This window comes from Scyliorhinus torazame, chromosome 5 (genome assembly GCF_047496885.1).
Source record: "Scyliorhinus torazame isolate Kashiwa2021f chromosome 5, sScyTor2.1, whole genome shotgun sequence".
NCBI lineage: Eukaryota > Metazoa > Chordata > Chondrichthyes > Carcharhiniformes > Scyliorhinidae > Scyliorhinus > Scyliorhinus torazame.
The window spans coordinates 275460687-275478214 of NC_092711.1; the positions used below are offsets into that span (position 1 = coordinate 275460687).

The window sequence follows — 17528 nt, forward strand, 5'->3', positions numbered from 1 at the left end:
ATATGGATGCTACCCACTGTCCTTGAATGCCTCCTTTAGACAGTGCAGGGTATATTAGATAGGATCTTACCAGCCTTGCAGATGTTGCTTTGGAAGCAGGAGGGTGGGAATTTTGGAAAGTTGCATGTGCCTCCAGCTGCACCATCTTGCTAGAGGGGCGGCAGACTGACGCGATTGCTCATCTGGCAGCATTGGGTAGCCAAGTGGTGGCAATTAACTGGCCACTTGGGGGAGATTGGTAATGCCACTAGGATATTGTTGATGTGTACTGACTGCAAGGCTGAAGGCCAGCAGATGGCTGGAGGTAACTTCCAGGTTACAACTGCAACCACAAACCATCCTGTAGAAGAGTTATTGTCACCTAATGATGGTGATTCAGTGCAATTTTCCAAATGGAATATTGGATTAATTGTCCTGTGACTACAGCGCTTCTTATTAATTTAAGAAGCATAGCTGAAGAGCCAAAACCCATACAGTACATTACCACCATTGGAAGGAGCAGAAAGAAATTTGTGTTATTAAAATCAAAGCCTTATCCGAAAGACAGCACCCCTGACAATGTAGCCCTCCCACAGTACTATGCTGAAATGTCAACTTCGGCTTTGCGCCTGAATCTCTGGGGTGAGTTTAGCGAACTTAAAGCCTCTTGACTCAGAGGCGAGAGTGCCACCACTAAATTGTCAATTAGAATAATAAAAGCAAATTACTGCGGATGTTGGAATCTGAAACGAAAGTCTGGCAGCATCTGTAGGGAGAGAAAAGAGCTAATGTTTCGAGTCTGATGACTCTGTCAAAGCTAACAGACAGAGAAAGTGGGAAGTATTTATACTGTGGAGTGAGAATGAAAGATGAGTCATAGCCACAGAAACCCAGGGAAACCGGGTTCTAATGGCTGATGTGTTGGGTAAGCTGGGTCTGCGAGGACTGCGTTTACTGTAGCAGAGAGAGAGACAGGCTTCCAACACTTGAGGAAATGCAACTCTATTTTATTGAACTCTTAGCTATTAAACATGCTTGAACTGTGGGTTGACACTATGCTGCGTTGACTGGAGACCTGAGGCTAACCTGACCAGACTATCTTACTACCACATGGTGGATGTTCTAGTTGTTGCTCACCGGCTCTGATTGTCCCAGAGGCTGCATCCCGAGAGAGGGGGAAAACTAGTGCCCCCTGGTTATATAGTGGCCGTGTCCTGTCTGGTGATTGGCTGCTGTGTTCTGTATGTTCATTGGTCATCCTTTGTGTCACTCACTGTCTATCTGTGCACCATCATATACTTGTGTGTATATTATGACATCTCCCCCTTTCAAAAAATGTCAATAAATAATGGGTGTGTGTATGAGCCTGACTATGTACAAAGAATGTGAGCGTATTTACATGAGTAGGAGCTGAACTATATACAAAATACATGAACGTATTTACATGGGAAGATGTCTAGTGCAGATAGGGTGCATACAACAAATTAGGAAGAAACAATATGTACAGATGTGTAAACAAAACACAAGGCAATGCAACATTCACTCTATAAGTTCAGTCTCTGTGGCGGACGACGAATTCTGGTTGACCGCCTTAAGGGTGGGTCAGGGGCCGTCTGCACTGGAATGGGCAGAGCTGCGTCCAACGTAGACGGTGGCAAAAGAAACGGCAGATCAGTGACCTCTTGGAAGGGTGTGTCCTGAGGAATCAGCAGGCGAGGCGGGACATCACGTTCAGGTGGCGAGCGTGGAAGCAGCCGCAGTGCCCGCCTATTACAGCGAAGAAAAGAGCCATCATGCGTGCGAACGTGAAATGATCTGGGGGCCACTTGCTTGACCCCCACAGCTGTGGCAGACCAGCCACCGTCAGGTAGCTGAACACAAACCCGGGCAGCAGGGACCAGAGCAGGGAGATCTGTGACATGGGCATCATACGCCGACTTGCATTGGGCCCGAGACAGTTGCATTCTTTGCAGGACCGGAAAATTGTCAAGGACCAGGACGTAGATAGCTGGCACCGTCGTCCGTAGTGTGCGGTACATTAGCAGCTGTGCTGGGGACAGGCCAGCAGACAAAGGAGTCGCCCTGTAGGCTAGCAGTGCCAGGTGAAAATCTGAAACCGAATCAGCAGCTTTACACAACAGTCGTTTTACAATGTGTACCCCATTTTCTGCTTTCCCATTTGACTGGGGGAAGTGACATGCGTGAAATTGTACCGTCGGGCAAAGTCCATCCACTCCTGACTGAAGAAGCACAGGCCATTATCTGTCATGACCGTAAGTGGAATGCCATGACGGGCAAAGGTCTCTTTGCACGCCCTGATGACTGTTGCTGATGTGAGGTCATGCAGTCTGACCACCTTGGGGTAATTTGAAAAATAGTCCACGAGGAGGACGTAGTCCCGGCCTTTCATGTGGAAGAGATCAATGCCAACCTTGGTCCATGGGGACGACACCAGTTCATGCGGCTGCAAAGTCTCTTTCGGCTGAGCCGGCTGAAACCGTTGGCACGTTGGGCAATTTAGGACAGTGTTGGCGATGTCGTCATTGATGCCAGGCCAATATACTGCCTCTCGGGCTCGCCGGCGACACTTTTCCACCCCCAGGTGAACCTTGTGGATTTGGCCGAGGACGAGCTCTCGCATACTCTGTGGTATTACTATCCTGTCCAGTTTCATTAGTATGCCATCGACCACTGCCAGGTCATCTTTTAAATTGTAGAACTGTGGGCACTGGCCCTTCTGCCAACCATCTGTGAGATGGCGCATGACCCTTTGGAGTTAAGGATCCCTGGCCATCTCTTGACGAATCTGCACGACCCTTTCGTCAGTGGCCGGTAAGTTGGATGCGCAGAACTCAACACGGGCGTTGATCTGGCAGACGAAGTCCGACTGCTCGCACGGCATGGTGATGGAGCGAGAGAGTGCATCGGCCACAATGAGCTCCTTGCCCGGGGTGTAGACCAGGTCGAAATCATAGTGTCAAGTTTGAGGAGGGTACACTGTAGGCATGGCGTCATATCGTTGAGGTCCTTCTGTATGATGTGAACCAGTGGCCTGTAGTCCGTTTCGACCGTAAACTTGGGGAGTCCATACACGTAATCATGGAATTTGTCAATCCCCATGAGGAGGCCCAGGCACTCTTTCTCGATTTGAGCATATCGCTGCTCAGTAGGGGTCATGGCTCCAGATGCATTTGCGACTGGGGCCCAGGAGGAGGATTCGTCGCGCTGGAGGAGTACTGCCCCAATGCCAGCCTGGCTCACGTCAGTGGAGATCTTCGTCTCCTTGGCAGGGTCGGAAACCGCCAGGACGGGGGCGTTGGTGAGTTTTGCCCTGAGCTCACGCCACTGTTGCTCATGAGTGGGGAGCCACTTGAAGTCGGTGTTTTTTTTACAAGATTGCGGAGCGCTGTGGTGTGAGATGCGAGGTTGGGGATAAACTTCCCAAGGAAGTTGACCATCCCTAGGAAGCGGAGGACTGCCTTCTCCTCCTCCGGTGTCTTCATAGCATTGATCGCCGACACCTTATCTGCGTCTGGCTGCACACCGAACTGCGAAATATGATCGCAGAGGAACTTTATTTCTGCTTGACCGAACGAGCACTTGGCTCTGATGAGTCGGAGGCCATGCTCGTGGATCCTATGGAACACTCGCTTGAGGTGATCGATGTGTTCCTGAGGAGTTGTGGACCAGACAATGATGTCATCGACGTAAACTCGCACCCTCCCCGATGCCCTCCATCATTTGCTCCATTATTCGGTGGAACACCTCGGAGGCGGAGGTGATGCCAAAGGGCATCCGGTTGTCACAGTAACGACCAAATGGGGTGTTAAAAGTGCAGAACTTTCGACTGGATGTATCTGGCTGTATCTGCCAAAACCCCTTGGAGGCATCCAGCTTCGTAAATAACTTGGCGTGAGCCATTTCGCTAGGGAGCTCTTCTCGCTTAGGGATGGGGTAGTGATCCCTCATGATGTTACGATTCAAATCTTTGGGGTCGATACAAATGCGAAGTTCCCCTGACGGTTTTTGACACAAACCATGGAGCTAACCCAGTCCGTGGGTTCCGTGACCTTAGAAATGACGCCCTGGTCCTGGAGGTTTTGCAGCTGCTGCTTGAGGCGGTCCGTAAGGGGTGCCGGCACCCGACACGGTGCGATCGAAAGATGTGCGCACATACGCAGTTCGTTCCTCGGCCTCGCCGTCCCCTCGGTCGTTGTGCGTATGCGCAGGAGCCCGGGAAAAGCGCGCAAAATGGCTGCCTTCATCCAGACTCAGGCACTGGAGCTGTTTTACAGCCTGCACCCGCTCCACATCGTGGGGGCCTTGCCGCGCCGTCTCTGCCGCCTTGCTATGGGAGTACCGGTCATTAGCGTGGTCAAGTAGGACACAGGTTTCGATGGCGATGGTGAGGGTGAGCTGCTTAACTTTAAGGAGTTGCTGGAGAAGGGGATCGGAATGGACCCTGAAAACGATCTGGTCGCGGATCATGGAGTTGGAAGTGGAGCCGTAGTTGCAGGATTGCGCGAGGATACAGAGAAGGACTGAAAAGGTTCATCCTTACCCTGAAGCCTCTGCTGGAACACATAGCGTTCAAAGCTCTCGTTGACTTCGATGTCACAGTGGCTGTCGAACTTCAGCAGGACTGTTTTCAACTTTGTCTTGTCCTCACCTTCAGCAAAGGTGGGGGAGTTAAAAATGTGGATAGCGTGGTCCCCGGCTGTAGAGAGGAAGAGGGCAATCTTTTTGCTATCCGATGCGGCCTCAAGGTCGATGGCTTCAAGATACAGCTGAAACTTCTGCTTAAAAATATTCCAGTTCGCACCGAGATTGCCGGCGATGCGGAGCGGCGGGGGGGGGGGGGGGGGGGGGGGGGGGAACACACACACGCTGTCCATGTTACCGGATGGCTGATCGCTGGTCAAAGGCAAAGGCAGACTATCTCAAGGTGGGTCCGTCAAACTCAAACATAACTCACTGGTACCATGATGTGTTGGGTAAGCTGGGTCTGCGAGGACTGCGTTTACTGTAGCAGAGAGAGAGACAGGCTTCCAACACTTGAAGAAATGCAACCTCATTTTATTAAACTCTTAACTATTAAACATGCTTGAACTGTGGGTTGACACGATGCTGACATGACTGGAGACCTGAGGCTAACCTAACCAGACTATCTTACTACCACATGGTAGTGTTAAGGTAGATAGCGATGAGGACTGTCAGAGGATACAGCAGGATTTAGATTGTTTGGAGACTTGGGCGGAGAGATGGCAGATGGAGTTTAATCCGTACAAATGTGAGGTAATGCATTTTGGAAGGTCTAATGCAGGTAGGGAATATACAGTGAATGGTAGAACCCTCAAGAGTATTGAAAGTCAGAGAGATCTAGGTGTACAGGTCCACAGGTCACTGAAAGGGGCAACACAGGTGGAGAAGGTAGTCAAGAAGGCATACGGCATGCTTGCCTTCATTGGCCAAGGCATTGAGTATAAGAATTGGCAAGTCATGTTGCAGCTGTATAGAACCTTAGTTAGGCCACACTTGGAGTATAATGTTCAATTCTGGTCGCCACACTACCAGAAGGATGTGGAGGCTTTAGAGAGGGTGCAGAAGAGATTTACTAGAATGTTGCCTGGTATGGAGGGCATTAGCTATGAGGAGCGGTTGAATAAACTCGGTTTGTTCTCACTGGAACGACGGAGGTTGAGGGGCGACCTGATAGAGGTCTACAAAATTATGAGGGGCATAGACAGAGTGGATAGTCAGAGGCTTTTCCCCAGGGTAGAGGGGTCAATTACTAGGGGGCATAGGTTTAAGGTGAGAGGGGCAAGGTTTAGAGTAGATGTACGAGGCAGGTTTTTTACACAGAGGGTCGTGGGTGCCTGGAACTCGCTACCGGAGGAGGGGGTGGAAGTAGGGACGTTCGTGACATTTAAGGGGCATCTTGACAAATACATGAATAGGATGGGAATAGAGTGATACGGACCCAGGAAGTGTAAAAGATTGTAGTTTAGTCGGGCAGCATGGTCGGCACGGGCTTGGAGGGCCGAAGGGCCTGTTCCTGTGCTGTACATTTCTTTGTTCTTTGTTTGTTTGTTGTTGATGTTCTAGTTGTTGCTCACCGGCTCTGACTGTCTCAGAGGCTGCATCCCAAGAGAGCGGGAAAACTAGTGCCCCCTGATTATATAGTGGCCGTGTCCTGTCTGGTGATTGGCTGCTGTGTTCTGTATGTTCATTGGTCATCCTTTGTGTCACTCACTGTCTGCCTGTGCACCATCATATACTTGTCTGTATATTATATCAAAGGCCACAGAAACCAAGGGGAAAGAGTGCTAATGGCAGTCCCCAGAGAGGACAAAAGATGTGAAAGGTCAAACAGTTTGACCTTTCACATCTTTTGGCCTCTCTGGGGACTGCCATTAGCACTCTTTCCCCTTGGTTTCTGTGGCCATTAGCACCCGGTTTCCCTGGGTTTCTGTGGCTGTGACTCATCTTTCATTCATTCTCACTGCACAGTAAAATATTTCCCACTTTCTCTGTCTGTTAGCTTTGACAATTAGAAGAATAACTTGAGTTAACTGGCCTCGGTGTCTCTGAGCAAGGGAAATAAAGAAATAGGCAGAGTTCCCATTCCAGGTCACTCGTCGGTGACCCCTGCTAGCAAATGCATACGTGCATTTCGGACAAGGACAGGATCTGATCCAATTGTAATGTCCTTAACTGTTCAATAATGCTGAAATTGCTCATCTCATCCTGCACATGAATAATGGTCATTTGAGTAAGATACTGAAGAGCTACAACAACCCATGAAACCGTAAAGCAGCAAAAGTCAGTGACATCAATGAAGGGAGAAAATTGGAAACAAATTCAAAATGCTGATTTGTAGTGTCAATGAACAGGGTTGTAAGGGGAAATAAGAAAAGCTGAGTATTAACAGCATTAAAAAAAAATGTTAAAGAGATTTTTAAAAAGTATTTAAGACACCAAGGGGGATAGAAAAGATTTATCTGCAGCATTATTTTAAGTTAAATTACAATATTATTAACTGCAGGTTAAAGGTATGCAAGTACAATCTGATAAAATACAAGTGAAGTACAGTGTTGATGCCAGGAAGCAGTTCTTCACAAAAATAATAATTAATAATATTATTGTACACTGGTTTTCCAGGTACGATAGTACAAGTGAAAATTGAATATTTCAACAAAAATAATCTTTGCATATTAGGTACTGGTGATGGGACGGGAACATAGGAGTAGGCTATTTAGCCCCTCAAGCCAGTGTGATCATGGCTGAAATAAAATACAACTCGACACTGAAGCCAATTCCAGCACCCTAAATGCTACACTGGCTGGAAACAGTTAATTCAGCATAGACTGGGTCAGCATCAAATCTGGTGTCTCTGACCTGTACAGCTTTATGCTGCACTGAGTGGTTTCTTTACCCACTGTGTCATTGGGTCGTTGAAGTCAATTATTAGATTGTAAGAAAATATTTTCTCAATGATCCAATGCAGGAAAATAAACTGTAATAATTGAGAGCACAATGCTGATGGATAATAAGAATATGGATTTGGTGTCTATATGTAGCAGAAAGTGTAAAATTGTAATTATCTGTATTAATTCATGTCCCTTTTGGTTTGCAACTAAACAATTGACATCATGATTTTCTGCCATCCAAATGCATTTTCCTTGTTGCACTATTTTGAAAGGGGTGTAAAATACACCACCCTATTATTACAATCATTGCTGTTTCAAGTTACGAACATTTGGAATACCATGGGCTGGATTTTCAAGAAGTCGGGGAGACTCCTCGGAGGGATGTAAATGGCAGCCAGGACCCAATTCTGGAATTCCCAAACCCATTTGTTATGTTCAAAATCATGAGGGGTCTGGACAAGGTAGATAGGGAGTGACTGCTCCAATTGACTGAAGAATCAAGAACTAGAGGGTGCCAATTTAAAGTGTGATGCGACCATCAATTCACTCAAGGACTCGTGTCGAAGTAAAACAGTGGTTTTAATTAGCTATCAACTTTGCCTGCCTGTGACTGGTACATACTGAGGACAGTCCCACAGGCCAGCTACTCTTATACTCCTTCAAAGGGGCGGAGTCATTGGCTGAGCCCGTACATGCTCCAACATCCTCCAACATCTCCCCCTGTGGGTGAAGCCATACAATGGCCCACAGATAAAACCCACAGGGTTAATAACATAGAACATAACTGGTGAATTAACTGTATTTACAAACATAGAACATAACTGGTGAATTAACTGTATTTACATTCACCACAAAGTGATTGGAAAAGAACCAAAAACAACATGAGGAAAACTTTGTTTAATGCAGTTGGAGGTTAGGTTCTGGAACGCAATGCTTGAGAGTGGGGTGGAGGCAAATTCAGTTGGCGTTTCCAATTTTCCTGAGTGACTTTTAAGAGTGCGGGCTGGCTCGGGTCACAAGCCTGTACCCCACAATCCCGACCTGGCAGGCTGCAATGCGGGGATTGACATGTCCTAATCCCCAATTTTCATGGAGTCAGGCCAGCTTTACCCCATGCCAAGGTATGTCCCCACTCACCCCCTATGATCCCTCATGCCGCTCCATTGCCAAGCTAGTGCACCCCTATGCCCATTCACCTACTATACACTGTATAAACCAATGAACTCTATAGTGAAAATAGGATATGTTTAAAAAGCTTTTAAAAAAAGTAATTGATACATTTCTACTTATTTAAAAAAAACTTTTACTACAGGCCAATAAAAGTGATAATTATTAAGACCCTTTAAAGCATCAATAGCTGAATCTTCTAACACTTGAACCTCTTTATCTTCTGTAAATAAACATTGTAAAATTGACTGATGAGGTCAGAGAGCTAGAGCTGTCAATAAAACAATGTTTCCTCTGGGATTGAGGTGTTTTAGTACTCTGATGCATTTCTGGGCTCTCAGCCAATCCTCATCGTGCATTCTTGGTTGGGAGCCCAGGCATCCATTACAATAATGAAACCCCCAAACCCCCAGGGTAAACATTGTTTGATTTGTTCAAAATCATGTGGGGTCTGGACAAAGTAGAAAGGGAGTGACTGTTCCAGTTGACTGAAGAATCAAGAACTAGAGGGTGCCAATTTAATGTGATTGGCAAATAAACCAAAAGCAACATGAGGAAAACTTTGTTTCATGCAGTTGATGGTTAGGTTCTGGAATTCAATGCCTGAGAGTGGGGTGGAGACAAATTCAGTTATGGATTCTAAAGGAATAATTATCTGAAAGAGAGAAACATTTACAGGGTTCCAATGAAAAGGTGGAGGAGTGGAACCACCCAAGTTACTCTTGCAGTGACACTATTCATAATTTTGAAAACCTATTACAACTCAAATTTCAGTCTTTTTTACAGAAGAAAAAGCTGCAACCTGTTCAAAAGCAAATGTACTGTGGTTGCTGGAAATCTGAAATAAAAACAGAAAATACTGGAAATATTCAATATTGTGGAGCGAGAAACAGAGTTAATGTTTCAGGTCACAACCTGTTTATTTTTTCTGATAGACATAACCACTCACTTCTGGTATCATTCTAGTAAAACACTTTTGCACCTTATCCAGCGCCTCTCGTATCCTTTCTATAATATAAAGACATAACTGTTCACAATACTCCAAGTGTGGCCGAACCAAGAATCTGTACAAGTTTAGCATAATTTATCTGTTTTTCAATTCTATCTTTCTAATGAACCTCAGTGCTTAATTTTTAAAACAAATCTGTCGTTTTTAACCTGCGTCACAACTTGTAGTGATTTGTGTGTGGGTTCACCAGATCCTTTTATTTCTCTATCCACTTAGATACAGATTCTCCAAAGAATATGTGGCCTCTTTATTCATCCTATAAAGATGTACTGCCTCACACTTATTTATATTGAAGTTCATTTGCCAAACGTACTCCCATTCTGCAATTTTACTAATGTAACACACATTTTGCTGCTTTCTTCCTTGTAATGATTATACACCCCAATTTGGAGTCAACGGTAAACATTGAAATTGTACTTTAAATTCCTGGGTCCAAATTATTTATTCAAATAATGAACAACCGTTTGGGCGGCAAGGTGGCACAGAGGTTAGCACTGATGCCTCACAGCTCCAGGGACCCGGGTTCGGTTCTGACCTCGGTGACTTGTCTGTGTGGAGTTTGTACATACACCCTGTGTCTGCGTGGATTTCACAGGGTGCTCCAGTTTCCTCCCACAGTCCAAAGATGTACAGGTTAGATGAATTGGCCATGCTAAATTTACCCCTTGGTTGGGGTTGCGGAGATGGGGCGGAGGTTGGGCCTAGGTAGGGTGCTCTATCGGAGCAGGGGCCAATGCAGACTCAATGGGCTGGACTGTAAGGATTCTATGAACTCTTATCTGTGAACAGTGATCCCCCAGCACCAATCCTTGTGGGACATCACATACCATCGTTTGCCAGTCCAAGTAACTACCTTTACTCCAATGCTCTTTCCTATTTTATAGTCGGCTTACTATCCATTGTTCCTATATTCTACAAGTTCTGACATTTGTCACCAGTCTGCCATGTGATACATTATCAAAGGCTTTTTGGGAATCCAAAATATCTTACCTCTATTGTATTACACTTATCTACTTTTTCTGCTTGTGCACTTTAATTCTTCAATGAATTCAATATAAATCTTTTTTTCCGTAATTCAAACTTTGACATCAATCTCATGACTCTCCTCTACAATTTGAATATATCTTTACTCTCATAGTCATATAGTTTTACAACACAGAACACAGAAAGAGGCCCTTCGGCCCATCATGTCTGTAATGGCCATCAAGTGGGTCCCGAAGGTCAGCCAGTTGGCAAAAGTGGGTCTCGGGAAAGAAACGTTTGGAAAATACTGAGCTAGATGGTGGTGAATCTGTGGAACTCTTTGCCGCACAAGGCTGTGGAGGCCAAATCACTGATTGTCTTTAAGACAGAGATAGATAGGTCCTTGATTAATAAGGGGATCAAGAGTTATGGGGAGAAGGCAGGAGAATGGGGATGTGAAATGTATCAGCCATGATTGAATGGCAGAGTAGACTTGATGGGCCAAATGGCCTAATTATGCTCCTATGTCTTATGGTCTAAACTGATTCTGAGGCATGCAGGAGAGCATATGGAATGGAATGTTGTGGACTTCGTGTTAGGGGCTGCAGATTCGAGTTGTCACTTGTTCCAATTTGTCCCAATGGGTGATTTTCAGCCTGTGATCGCTGTCAGTGAGAGAATCAGGAAATGCAATTCTCTCCAGAGCAACCGCATTTCCTGATTTTCCCTGTACCTCACTAGTGATGTCACAAGGCTCACACCCACAAAGGGGGAAAATCTATTTAAATTGATTATAATGCATTTCAATGTTATTAACAGGCACCCCTGCCACATGTTTCCTCCTCACTAAATGATCATACCCCGCTGATGTGTCGTCACATCGGCGAGGTTTACAAAAGGTTTGGCAAAATGAAAATCAGTTGCGAGGATTACTCTAGGGGCGCAAAGTGCCCTGGCACTGCCCCTGGCACTGTCCTCGGATCAGGTTGGCAATATTCACCTGTAACAGGGGGGAAGCGCTGGAGCGGGCTCTCGTGGGATCCCCTTGGGGAGCGGGTTTCCATTAATGTGTGGTGGGGAGTGGAGAGTGGGCTGTGAGGGGGAAATCTTGCAGGCATGGAAGGGAGTCAGCACTGAGGGCGGTGGAAAGTCAACAAGACTTCAGTGGCGGGGGAAGTCCCCAATCATTGTCCATTGGGGGGGGGGGGGGTGACCCCTGATAATTATCCGGTGGTGGGGTGGGGGGAGAGCTCTGATGAAATTACGGGAGTGGGGAGAGTCCCATGGATAATCCGGGAGCTGGGCCGTAGGCCACGATACCTCCATGGTTGACGCTGCGTGCCGTTAGTTTTTATTGCTGATCTGCGCACCCCATAAAGATGGCACCCTGATCTCTGTGGAGCCGGCCTTCCAGGCTCTATCAGGCCCCACCCCACCAGAGTGATGTCATAAACCACACCCACTGTTTATTCTTTAAAAAGGCTCAAGATCTGGAGAGGAAACTGGTTTGTGCAGCTGGAGATCTACAAGGCAGTTTTTAGTTTGAGCCTGACACTTTGCCAAATCCTGGGAAGATTCTCCCCTTTGTGTTTATTTAGCAGTGGAAATGTTTTGGTATTCATCTCTCCTCTATTTTTCTGCTCATCTCAGTGAGGTCACTACACATCTCAATCACTCGCTAATAGGTCAATTGCTTAATCGGTCAATATCAATTGAATAGTTTGTACAGTTGTGTTTCATTCCTTGGAATGTATCTTCAGGAGCTTTTCTAGTGGCTCAGTCAGTCAAGGCCATGTGGCTGAGTCACATAGATCAAGAAAACATGTTTGGGCTGGAACTGCAGACAACAGTCTGCAGTTGCCTCCAGTGTCTCCCAGACTAGAGATTGAAAAATCTGTCAGGGCTCTGCTCCTGGTTTGTATTCAGCGATTGCATCTATCATGTGTGAGCATTGGACAATGGCAGAATTGGCTTTTAGTATAATGCTCTTCTATAGATGAATGGTACAGTGATACTCATCGCCTAGACTCGCATGAAGAATGATCATTTTAACAAGGTATCATCAGACTGATGATTGGCAGCCTATCACCCCCTTTCAGGTATGAAGAGCAAAGAAAAGTGGCTTCTTTGCACCCACTGTCACCAGACACGTGTGAAAGTGATGATCACAATTTTGTCAGGAAATCCTGCCTTGGTCCAGAATGTGTAGATAAGAAAATTTACAAGTTACCTGCTTGGAATACTTTTCCCTAAAGTTATTTACCTATCATCAGCAAGCTGATATAATAAGGGCGGTGAAAGAAATTGATGCCAGTCAATTATCCATCTTATTTTTCTTCATTTAATGGCAGCTTTGGGTGAACCAGGAAGACACTGTCGATGAAGCCAGTAGTGGGATTCAAAATGGGCATCTGGACCCGAACTCCGACTGTCTATGTCTCGGCAGGAGCATTCAGAACAGAGACCAAATGAGAGCAAATGTCATCAATGAAATTATGAGCACAGAACGACACTACATTAAACATCTGAAGGACATCTGTGAGGTAATAATAACTTAACTGCAGCTTAACTTCCATCATACTGATAATATAAATTACATACGAGAGCTCTGAAATGCAAGTAGCAATTGCTTCACATTTGTTCTGAGAATCATTTTGTGCTACTCATCAAAATGTCATCAAGCGGCTCAGGCTATTTAATTACTAATAATTTGTGTCTGCAACTAAAACTTAAAGCTGCAATGTGGTAAAGTATCAGGTTACTCATGAAAAGGTAACATATTCTCATTTAAGTATTCTTCTGGCAAACTGAATTCCAATAACATCTAATAACATCACAATTGAAATGCTCACTGGAGATGGGTTAAAGTGCGAGATGTTTGAACTTACAAATTTATGGAGTGACTGTTATATCCCTGAGAGTTGACACCCAGGTGATTTGTGTTTGCCTATAACTCCCTCAACTCCATTGGTCAATATAATTTACACAAGCCAACTCTTCCGATGGCGCAGTTAGTACGGAGCAGTATGTCACTGAGTCACATGGATTAACAGTCTCAGTTTGAACTGATTTCATAACCTTGCCATTTGGACTGCTACATTTGGGCCTTAGGAACAGTGAGCTCTTTGGTTTCTATCCAAAACCCTTTAGTTTGAAATTGTGTGTGTCTTGTTTTTAATTATAATGCTCTAATGCACGGTAGCATTGTGGATAGCACAATTGCTTCACAGCTCCAGGGTCCCATGTTCGATTCCGGCTTGGGTCACTGTCTGTGTGGAGTCTGCACATCCTCCCCGTGTGTGAGTGTGTTTCCTCCGGGTGCTCCGGTTTCCTCCCACAGTCCAAAGATGTGCAGGTTCGGTGGATTGGCCATGATAAATTGCCCTTAGTGTCCAAAATTGCCCTTCATGTTGGGTGGGGTTACTGGGTTATGGGGATCGGGTGGAGGTGTTGACCTTGGGTAGGGTGCTCTTTCCAAGAGCCGGTGCAGACTCGATGGGCCTAATGGCCTCCTTCTGCATTGTAAATTCTATGATAATCTATGATATAATCTAATGCCCCGACTGTTACTATGACAAAAATGGTAACTTTTAAATCATATTTAAATTTGTAATGATTTAAAAAAAAAGGAATATTGACTGAGGATCTCACTGCCCTTTATAAAAGAAACTGGTTCAATTTCTTCTGTTCAAAGTGACAGGCCGAGACTGGAGAATTAAACTTGGTACTTAGGGCTGGAGTTTTGCAGAGTCACCTCTAAAAATAACAGGCAGGCCCATATGTGGAAGTCCCACCCCCTCTTCCAACCGATTCATCTTTTACCAGCGAAGGGGAAAGGATCATGGCATGATTCACACAGAGGGAAACTTAAACTCTGCAGGGCCATTTGAACTTACTGCTAAATTCAAACATACCCCACTTTGGCTATTGCAAAGGCCTTAACCGACAGTGTGGGAGCCACAAATTGATGGAGTAGACATAAATGTTCATGAAGAGCAGATAAGGTCTGCTTAAGTGACAGGATCTGAAGTGTTTTAAATCCCCCACTCTTTAACCATGAAAAAAAAGACTGAACCTGACAATAAAAGTTAAAAAATATTCCTCTGCCTTCCTTGACATTTTCCAAAGGGTTATTATTATGCCAGTAGAAATGCTTTGCTGAGTTTCAAAAACTATAATTAGCTAAGGGGGGAGGGGGGAGGGGGGGGGTTCTGGGTTCATAAGTGTAATTGACATTTAAATAGGCTATTAAAGGATTAGCTGTCTTTAATGTGGGTCTGAACAAAGTTTGCTTTTATAAGAGATCAACCACTTGAGATTTCAAAGCTTTGAATAGGTTTCATGAATGGAATTTTGTTTCACCAGCAAAGGTGAGTGTGAGATATATTAGATTGTTAGACGTTTCTTTCATCTCCAAATGACTCTCAAGGTCTGTCCATGGTGGATCCTGGCTGAATGACTCTGGTGGTTGTTTGGGGGCTATGACGGGCCAGGGGGATGAGTACAAGGATGAGAGAGTATCAAGGGCGAGGGCCAGTGGACCTAACTGTGTTTTTTTTTAAACTTTAAAGTCCCAGAGAACTAAGTAGGGCTTTCTAAGCAGCTTCACCCCTCCATACCCCCGCACCCTCCCCAATCCTGCATGAACACGTAGTATCTGCATGAAAAAGAACTGGTCTGCAGGATTAGCGAAAATCCCAAGATAATCTATGTATATTGAGGGGAAGAGGGTAACCAGGGACAGAGTAGGCCCCAATATGGACCAAAGGGGGCAATCTGTGCTTGGAGCCGGAGGACATTGGTAGGGTGTTAAATGAATACTTCACATCTGTCTTCACTTGGGAGAAGGAGAATATAGGTACAGAATTTGGGAGAGGGACTGAGATTCTTGAACAGTCTGGCACAGGGAGTGAAGAGTGAGTGGAAGTTTTGGCAGACTGGACAAATCCCAGGTACAGATGAGTTGTATCCCAGACTGCTGTGGGAAGCAAGGGAGGAAATACAGGGGGTCTGACACAATTTGTTAATTCCTTCATGGCCACAGGAGAGGTACCAGAGATTTGAAGGGCAACAAATGTGGTCCAACACGCTGGTGTCCAGTGGCATAGCACAGGGATCAGTGCTAGATCCTTTATTGTTCATGATGTATATAAATGATATAGATGAGAATGTAGGGGGGGTGATTAGTAAGCTTGCAGATGACATGGAGATTGGCAGGGTGGTTAATAGTGAAGAAGATCTTAGCTTACAGGAGGATATAGATGGATTCGGTAGATCAGTGGCAGATAGAATTTAACCCTGAAAAGTATAAGGTGATGCACTTTTGAAGGCAAGGGAGTACTCAATGAATGGCAAGACACTAGGAAGCTCAGAGGAACAGCGGGATCTTGGGCTGCCTGTCCACAGATCCTTGAAGGCAGCAGGGCAGGTTAATAGGGTTGTTAAGAAGGCATTTGGGACTTTATTAGTCGTGGAATAGATTATAAAAGCAGGGAGGTTATGTTAGAGTTGTGCAAAACTTTGGTTAGGCTACAGATGGAGTACTGTGTGCTGTTCTGGTCATCTCATGATAGGAAGGATGTGATTGCACTGGAGAGGGTGCAGAGGAGATTCACCAGGATGTTGCTTGGGATGGAGCATTTTAGCTATGAAGAGAGGCTGGATAGGCTTGGGTTGTTTTCTTTAGAGCAGAGAAGGCTGAGAGGGGGACCTGATTGAGGTATATAAGATTATGAGGGGTATGGACAGGGTGGACAAGAAGCAGATTTTTTCCGCATTTGAAGCATCAATAGCAAGGGGGCATACTTTTAAGGCGAGGGATAGGAGGTTTAGTGGGAATTTGAACAAAACATTCTTCACCCAGAGGGGGTGGGAGTCTGGAATGTACTGCCTGGGAGGGTAGTGGAGACATAAAACCTCACAACCTCACAAAATACATGGGTGAGCACTTGAAATGTAATAACGTTCAAGGCTATGGGCCAAGGGCTAGAAAGTGGGATTAGTGTAGATTTAGTGTAGGTTTGTCAGTGCAGACTCAATGCGACAAAGGGCCTCTTCTGGACTGCATGACTCTGTGAGTCTATGACTGCTTCCAGGGTCAGTGAGTCTAACTTTACCCTGTCCCTAGAATCCCTCTACATATAGCAGCAAATTCTTTTTTGAAGATTACCTCTGTTATAGCCTGTGTTTTAGTCACCATGCTGATGACAGCAGGGGAAAAAGGACAATTGGAACATTTTAGGCTGACCTAAGTTACTGTTATGCAAAATACAGCAGCGCTAAATACATTCTAAACTTCTCCTAATCATGACTTCATTCAAATTACAGAACTCACTTGTCCCCGAACAGGAATGAATTACAAGGCATATGTTGATACCTGTAAATAGATTATTATGCTAAAGTTAAATTTACTACATATTAGATTCAATTCATTAACTTCGCCACCAAATGTTTTATCAAATATTATTCGCCCTGTGCGGAAACACTTGGATGAGGAAAAAATAGGTCAATAGAGAGTGAATATTTGACTTACTATTCATGGTGAATTATTGTGATTAAATTTGCTACTGCATATAAAGTTTGCTGAAGACAGTAAAATGTTTTTTTTTCTTATTTTAGGGATACCTTAGGCAATGCAAAAAACGCAGAGACATGTTCAGTGATGAACAACTGAAAGTCATATTCGGAAACATCGAAGACATTTATAGATTTCAAATGAGCTTCGTCAGAGACCTGGAGAAGCAGTACAACAAGGAAGATCCTCATCTGAGTGAAATTGGGCCCTGCTTCTTGGAGCATGTAAATTATAACCCTGTTCGATTAGAATATCATTTCACATCATCTGCATTTCTGTGTGTAATTGTTGTGTTCCTTTGTGCTGACCTGATGTTCTGGTACTGTAAAAAAAATATTCACGAAGGTGTTTAAATTGTGCTTTTCTTTAATAATAGCTAATGTGCATGAAATCCTTCTGCCTGCTT

General features: G+C 45.0%; 1 protein-coding gene across 2 annotated transcripts in view; it reads left to right on the forward strand.

The window, feature by feature from the left end:
* The window catches only part of arhgef9a (Cdc42 guanine nucleotide exchange factor (GEF) 9a), a 276701-nt gene that overhangs the window by 98413 nt on the left and 160760 nt on the right, over window positions 1-17528 (forward strand). For both annotated transcript variants that reach the window (XM_072505604.1, XM_072505605.1), the window contains exons 3-4: window positions 12900-13091; window positions 17167-17346. In XM_072505604.1, coding sequence (XP_072361705.1) covers window positions 12900-13091; window positions 17167-17346 — 372 coding nt within the window. The remainder of the gene's footprint in view (window positions 1-12899; window positions 13092-17166; window positions 17347-17528) is intronic.